Genomic DNA, 7,795 nt, shown 5'->3' on the forward strand with positions numbered 1-7,795 from the left:
TAAAATCTATTTTAAAATCATAATTGAAACATAATATGAAGATGTCTTAAAGTAGTTTGCTGCTCCTTGAATCATATTTGCTTTTGAGGAAGAAGAATTTCTCTTGAATTAGATGGTAATGTTAGTATGAGATGTAATGTACAATATGAATTGAGAGAGATGCTTTATATAAGGATTTCATAATTAAAATCACCTAAAGGCCGACTTAGATTTGATATATTTTCACGCGGAGCGGGATTTGAATTATAGTAGGACCATTTTATTATTCTCTCAAAATTCGGGGAAAACAGTGTGGGACCATGGTGGTAGGTTGCCCTGGTCCTGACAACTTTTTATTTTATTTTCGGGATTGCAAGATAACTGGGTTCTAATATTGAATCTAACTCAGTGGTCAAAACCATAATGTATAGATATGCAGAATGTGTCTTTGAAGTTGAAATTGGGGTAGGATTAAAGATAAATTAGAATAAAATGATAGAGGGCACACCTAGAATCAAGGGCCCAAATAAGAGTGTGATGATCTAATAAAGTAGAATAAGACCAATAATATTAATTTTTAAATCAATAAAGGTCCCATAATGCATAGAGAAAAGGGAAATGCTAAAATAGGTTCTAGGAGAGCGTGCATTTGGACACACTAATAAAGGTGTACAATTTACGATGCTACACTTAGCTTTTCCTTTCACAAGGCTTCTTAAACTTAGCATCATCTTGCTAATCTTCATGCCCTTCTTCATCATCAATGGGCAACATAATTGAAATCCCTGAAGAGGTGTGCATTGTGTCATCGCATGACTCATTTTTATGATTTCAACATCCTAGATGATCCTGATCCGGTAAATACTTGGTTGCCAGCATTCTGACCCATGTGGCATTAGGGTTTCTTATGAACTTCTAGACTAGTTTGGCCCCTAGGGCTATGTTTTGCAATTTAAGATCCTTGATGCCTAATCCCCCCATTGTCTTGGGCTTGATTATTTTATCCCAAGCTATTAAGGCAATTTTGTGCTTTTCCTTAGTATTTTGCCAAAAGAAATTTCTCATCTTCTTGATTATGAAGGAGTTAGCACTAGATGATAGGGATAATATGGATAGAAGATAAATAGGGAGGGCCGAAACCACTGCTTGGATCATCACTAGCCTTCCAGCCCAAGAGAGCCACTTTCCCTTCCAAGAATTTGAATTTTGTTCCACTTTTAACTTTAAGGGATCCCAAAATTTAGTGTTCCTTAGACCTCGGTCTATTGGTATGCCCAAATGAATGCAAGGGAGAGATCCTTCTCTGCAATCTAACATTCTAAGAATTTTGGCTTGTAATAGATTTGAGGTAGTGAAGAAATAAACTTTAGTTTTGTCCTTATTTCTTATTTGACCCGATGCCTTTGCATAAGATTCTAATAGCTGGTTTAGGTGGGTTGCTTCCCTAACTTTTGTTGCCCTCAAGAAGAGGTTATCATCTGCAAACTGCTGATGTGTGACTGCAAAACTCTTGGTTACTTTGATTCCCTCTAAAAGATTATTAGCATGACTAGCTTTGATTGCCCTTCCCAAAGCCTCCCCCATTATGATGTAGAGGAAAGGAGATAAAGGATCTCTTTGTCTGATACCCTTCGAGGAAGAAAAAAAACCCGTTGGTTTTCCATTTATCAAAATTGAAAATTTAGGAGTTGATATGCATTCAAACACTCAGTTGATCCATTGTTTGTCAAAGCCAAAGGCTTGCATGATTTTGCAGAGAAATCGCCAATCTACACTATCATAAGCTTTTGTTATGTCTAGTTTTATTATCATACCTGGTCTATTTGTGCTTTGAAGGGTGTGGATTGCTTCTTGCGCTATTATCACCCCATCTAGGATTGAACGACCAGGGACAAATCTTGTTTGTTCTTCTGATATAATGCTATTAATGAGAGGCTTCATTCTGTTTGTCATGACTTTTGAGAGAATTTTGTAAATTGTATTGCATAGGGAGATGGGTCTAAAGTCGCCTAGATTTGCTACCTTCTCCTTCTTTGGAATGAGTGCTATAAACGTGTTATTTATTTCTTTGAGAATTCTCCTTGATGATCTTGAGCATTCTAGAGCTTCTGAAAGATCCTGACCTAAGATATTCCAGCACTTCTTGTAAAAATCCGCAGGAAAGCCATTCGAGCCAAGAGCCTTACCAGAGGGAAGTTGATTAAGAGCTTGGAATATTTCCTCCAGCTTAATTCTCTCATTTAGCATCTGATTTTACTCGTCTGTTATGATCTTGGGGATCCCTTCCAATATATTTTTTTGTTCCGACAATTGGGACCCTTCAGTGTTGTTAAAGAGATTAGAGTAAAAGGTGATGATCTCATTCTTTATCTCATCCGGGTCCTCTGAGATTTGGTTATGCTTAATCTCCAATTTTGATATCCAATTCTTGCTTCTTCTGAGCTTTGTTACATTATGGAAAAACTTAGTATTTTTATCCCCCATTCTGAGCCACTTCTCTCTAGATTTTTGCTTCCAGAAGATTTCTTCATTAGAAAGAATATCCTCATACTCTAAAAGGAGGTTCCTTTCTTGATGAAAGGATTCTTGATCCATTCCCACCGAGATGATCTTGTCATTAAGAGCTGCCAATCTCTCTTCTAGTGATCTTTTTGTTGAGAAGATGTTCTTGAAGTGTTGAGAATTCCACTAGAGCAATTTCTGCTTTACTCATTTTAACTTTGCGATAAAGAAGAAGAGTTTTGATCCCTCAAATGTTCCTTCCTTCCACCAATTCTTTGTCAGGGTTAGAAAATTTGGATCTTTCATCCACATATTCTCAAACTTGAATGGAGTTTTGGAAATTTCCTAAATGCCTTGCAGAGAAAGCAGAATGGGGTAGTGGTCTGAACCTGAACAAGGAAGAACAACACAGGAGGGCGTAAAGGGAAAGAGCCTCAAATCCCCTTGCCAGAAGAATCTATCTATTTTTTCCGCTATATTGCTGAATCCTTTCCTTCTATTTGTCCATATGAAGGTGTCCACTGAATTTATTTCCAAAAGACCATTCCTTTCAATCCAATCATTGAAGTCCTGTTGGGATCTACCAAGCCGGTTGATTTCTCCCCTTTTGTCGGAAGCACTCTTGATGGCATTGAAGTCTCCCCCAATGAAAACTTGTTCCTCAGCTAAAGAAGACAAGACTCCATCTAAAGAAGACCATATGAGTCATTTTTTGTGTGGGGACATTGGGCCATAAGTATTTATAATAAAAAAGGAAGTATTTGTTTGAAGATGAGTGATTTTGGCAAGAAGCCAATTCCTGTTGGATGCAATACCCTCAGCTTTGACTTGGGAAGGCTTCCAGATTATCATTAAGTCTCCAGATGCTCCTTCTGAGGCTACTGTCAATTGTAGAGATGCCTGAAATGAAGGGCTAATTCCACTTCCAAAAGAGACTGCTTGATTGCCTTCCAGTTTAGATTCTTGCAAAAGGATTATGTCTGCATTGACCAAAAGAATCCTTCTTTTGATCACCCTTTGTTTGTTAGGGGCATTGAGGCCCCTAACATTCCATGATAGGATTTTCATTGTTGTTCACGAAGGGGGTTTCCCTTCCCTACTTTCCAAAGGTCTGATAATTTTGATTGATTCTCCGCCGCACCATCCTGGGTTCTAGCTACAATGAGTGATTTGCGACCTTTCTTGGGAGGTGAAGATCCAAAGTTTGGTTTTTCCAGACCCTCTTGATTCTGATGCAGCCCTCTTTTCCTTTTTTCCTTAATCTGAGAGTACAAAACTGCAAGGGGAGTATCTAAGATTGAGTCCGGGTCTTCATCTCCTATCATAAAATCCTGAAGAGGCTTTTGAGCATTCTGATTTGTAGTCAAGTCCAGGCTATTAGGCACTATAGGCGGAGAGAACAGAAATGGGTAAGGGATTTCCGCCGAGAGGTTAAAGTGTTGATTAGAAGGGGGTAGATCTGAAGATCTCTCCTTCAGATAAGTGAGGTTCATTAACCTCCTCCAAATCAGCTTTAAGATCATCTTCAATGACGTCCTCTTCCTGTAAGATTTTTGCAAGGTGGAAAGATTTGCATTTACTGGGTTTTGTTAGCTGAAGGGGGTCCTCTTAGTTTCTTACGCCTTAAGCTGTTCTTTCTTTTTGAAGCTTTAACAGGAGGTTGGGAGAATATGTTAAAAGCCCCTCTGTTCAGGAAAGGAGTTTTTTTTTTACCAAACAAAAACCTGACAACCTTTTGAGATTGAATCTTAACAATCGAGGATAGAATGAGAGGGGGACAACTTAAAGGAGAAGGCAGGGAGTTCTGAGGAACCTGACCTGGATTCGATTGATTCAGATCTCCTGATTTATCTCTGGAACACTGATTAGTTCTAGGAGTGTGAAGGAACTGTAAGTCTGGAACAACTGTAGAGATAGGTGGAGAGGCAGGGGCTCCATCTTGAGGCTGTCGAAAAGCCTTCTTGCCTACCTAGGCTGCAACCAAAACAGCTGGGTCCGATATGTTATCCAATCCTTGACCATCTTCTGCAAGTCTTGACTAGTAGTGGTTAGCTCTGAAGGTGGATGAGGTAGGTTGAGGGCTCCCATTGAAGCTGCCAATGAGCTATTTATGACTAATTGGTTCCAGAGCATACATTTACCAGGGATTTCCTTTCCCAATCTCAACACTTTTTGATTCCATCTACCTATTTCTGAAATAATTTCTAGCTCGCTATAAAACCTTTCTTGAGGTCAATCTTAGCATAAATGTTTACTATATCTCCTTTAAGGCCTTTCAGGAAGTCCGCCTCAATCCCCACCAAGGATCCTAGAGCATTGCCAATCTTCAATAGTGACTCCGGACACCAAAACTCAGATGGAAGGCCTACTAAGAACAACCAGACTGGAGTTTTTTCGAATCTGTGATGGACCGGGTCAAAGCCTGGTTTCCAATCTAGAAAATGAGAGGTCGAACCTTGAAAGAACATAGGGTTGTTTTTTGTGATTGCTTTCTTCAAAGATGAGTCAACACATTCTAAGAAGAAGAAATCATTTTGAAGTTGTCTGATTGAGATTAGATCTGGGAAGGAAGACTTCCACCGGTCAATGATATCTTTGCTATTCCCTCTACTGCCACACCATTTCGCAAAGAAAGCATTTTCCTTGAATCGAGCAATCATAGGGTTCAGGGAGTCTGAAGGAAGAACAAACAGTTTGCTTCCCATAGATTTCCTATTCCATTTTTGTCCTTGTGCTCAAAGTTGGGAGTGTGCCACGGGAGAAATTTTTTTTGAAGCCCAAGGCTTGCGGACCCCTGTAGGGCAGGCCAGCTGCAGCTGAAGGGCGACCATGCGAGTTTTGGCGTTGAGGATGCTGATTAAATGACAGGGTTTGCCTGGGAGGAGCAAATCTCTGATCCCTAGCTGAAATAGGGATGCTATTTGGGCCAGTTGCTACTTTCTTTGCCCAAGAGTCTAAGCTTTGATGCTTCATTGTATCATTAAGCCAAGTTTCTTGATTATTAGCTTGCTGAGCAAAGCCAGACCGGCGAGGAAGGACAGGTCTCTCCAGTGGGTGGCTTGTCTAGGAGCCCAGCTAGGAATGACTTATATAGTTCTGATTCATATGAAGCCGTTGAGAGTTAAGATTCTTCTGATAGCTCGGAAGTTTCTGGGGGTTGTCCGAATGGTCTGCCGCGTAAAGGAGTCCTGGATGGATTAAAGATTTTGGGTCCTCAATGGATTTTGAAAGCTCTGATGTCTCTGGGGTCTCTGTATTTTAGATCTCTGATCTTGAAGTCTTGAGGAGTAACCTCGAGGATTCCAGGAGCTCTCCATCCGGTTCATTCTGCACCCTTGTCAATGAATTTTTGGTTTAAGATAAACTTTATTATTATTATCATATTTTTTTTAAATCAAAAGTGAAATATTTACATCTACACGAGTCAAATAGGCTCGTCTCTTCTCTAATTGCTTGATTTTTCGCATGCAGATCAAGCAACCCTTGATCCAGAAAAGGCTATTGGCTTTTTTAAGACACAGACACATCATATCATCCATTCTAGCCGCACATCATAAGCGTTATGGAGGGCTTATTAAGGATAATGGTGAACCCGATAAGGACGTCATTGAAAGGTAACTTAAATTCTTCGCTTGAATATTGTGTAAGACGTAAGGCATTATAAGGTTCTGATGAACTGCCATGTTGATCTTTGCTTGATAAACAGAGTTTTCCGAGAACTTGATGCTGATGGAGATGGACATTTGACAAAAGGAGAGTTACGTGGTCTCATCGTTGGTCTTGAAATCGATGCATCGGAAGAGGAAATTCAAGAGACTGTGAATAGAGTAATGTTAGAGATGGATGTTCATCGAGACAATCGCCTTACGAAAGAAGAATTTACAGCTTGCATGTGTGAATGGATTCAAAATGCAGTTGATATACCTACTTTTCACAAGGTATACCCTAGTTACATCATATTGAATGGCTTTTGCCAAGCCCTCTTGATAGATTTATGAAAAGATGTTACACTAGAAATTTCCTAACACCATCCATTTTTTTTCTGATGTTGCAGAAGAGCAAGGAAGAACTAGATGCTTTGATGGATGATGATGAAGAAAGTGAACCTGTTGACAATCAATTCAAAGTCTATTTGAAAGCTGGCTTGCTACTTGTGGGAGGTGCAGTTATAGCAGGTGCCATTGCTGATCCACTCGTGGATACTGTTGCCGACTTCTCTGATGCCATAAACATGTCTCCTATATTCATTTCGTTCATTGCGATGCCTTTGGCTAACTCCGAGGGCATTTCAGCACTTACTTCTGCAAGCGAGAAGAAAAAAAGAACTGCTTCTTTGACCTATTCTGAGGTGCATATCTCGTGTTTCTATTCCTTTAATCCGTTAAGTTACATGATGAATTCGAAAACTGAGAATGGGGACTTCAGTGATTGAAGAGCAGAGTGTTGTTTATGGGGTCACTTCGATTTGATGTTCTTGACATAAATATTTCTATACTTGTTTTCCAATACGAGTGCCTTTTCCAATACGTATGCTGTTTTCCAATTCTGAATATATATTTTCTTGAAAAAGTTCTGTATTTCCATTTATCTATTCTCTCTTGCTCTGTATCAGAAACACAGGCATGTGCACACACACGGAGGCACTGATCTTCAGATCTTTTTTTGTAGATCTATGGTGCTGTGACAATGAACAACACATTGCGCATGGGAGTTTTGTTAGCCATTGTCTATATACGAGGTTTGGATTGGAACTTTTCAGCGGAATTATTGGTAATATTAATTGCAGTACTAGTGACAGGGCTCATAGGCAGCATCTACACCACATACAAACTTTGGATGGGTTTCATTGGTTTTCTTTTGTATCCTTTATCCTTGGTCACAGTTTATGTCTCTATTTATGTTATAGGATGGTCATAAACATATAGCTTTCAACACATACCTCCAATCCATGGGTACTCCTATAGAAAGTGCACACTCATGAAGTATTTTGGTTTTATCACCATTTTTATGTAGTTTTTTGTGCATGAGTTGAATCATTATGACCATTAATATGCTTCAGTTTCTGATGATGAATGTAGGTTGCAAACTACAGTTATTATTATGGAATAATGCAAATTGTTATGTCAATGAGAAATTACTCATACACAAGTTATAACTTATAATCTTGTCATAATGAAATCTTGGTCAATGATTTGTATGGCAGTCATAGACTAGCAAATCTTCTTTATTTGAGAAATACTTTGAACATTGTAACCCCTATTTATTTATAAGGTGATAGTTATTCAACTATTGTAGCTATGTTTACTTGAGATCT

The 7,795-nt window shown here is 39.1% G+C and overlaps 1 protein-coding gene across 3 annotated transcripts in view; it reads left to right on the top strand.

Moving 5' to 3' along the window:
- LOC131032582 (sodium/calcium exchanger NCL2) overlaps positions 1–7,544 on the top strand; it is a 50,691-nt gene extending 43,147 nt beyond the window's left edge. For 2 of the 3 annotated variants that reach the window (XM_059216583.1, XM_059216584.1), the window contains exons 5-8: positions 5,953–6,095; positions 6,188–6,419; positions 6,536–6,829; positions 7,150–7,544. In XM_059216583.1, coding sequence (XP_059072566.1) covers positions 5,953–6,095; positions 6,188–6,419; positions 6,536–6,829; positions 7,150–7,398 — 918 coding nt within the window. In that variant the 3' untranslated portion in view covers positions 7,399–7,544. Of the gene's footprint in view, positions 1–5,952; positions 6,096–6,187; positions 6,420–6,535; positions 6,830–7,093 lie in introns of all 3 variants that reach the window. The other variant, XM_059216585.1, reaches the window with a different exon arrangement.
- The last annotated feature ends 251 nt before the right edge of the window (positions 7,545–7,795 follow it).

This window comes from Cryptomeria japonica, chromosome 2 (genome assembly GCF_030272615.1).
Source record: "Cryptomeria japonica chromosome 2, Sugi_1.0, whole genome shotgun sequence".
Taxonomy (NCBI): domain Eukaryota; kingdom Viridiplantae; phylum Streptophyta; class Pinopsida; order Cupressales; family Cupressaceae; genus Cryptomeria; species Cryptomeria japonica.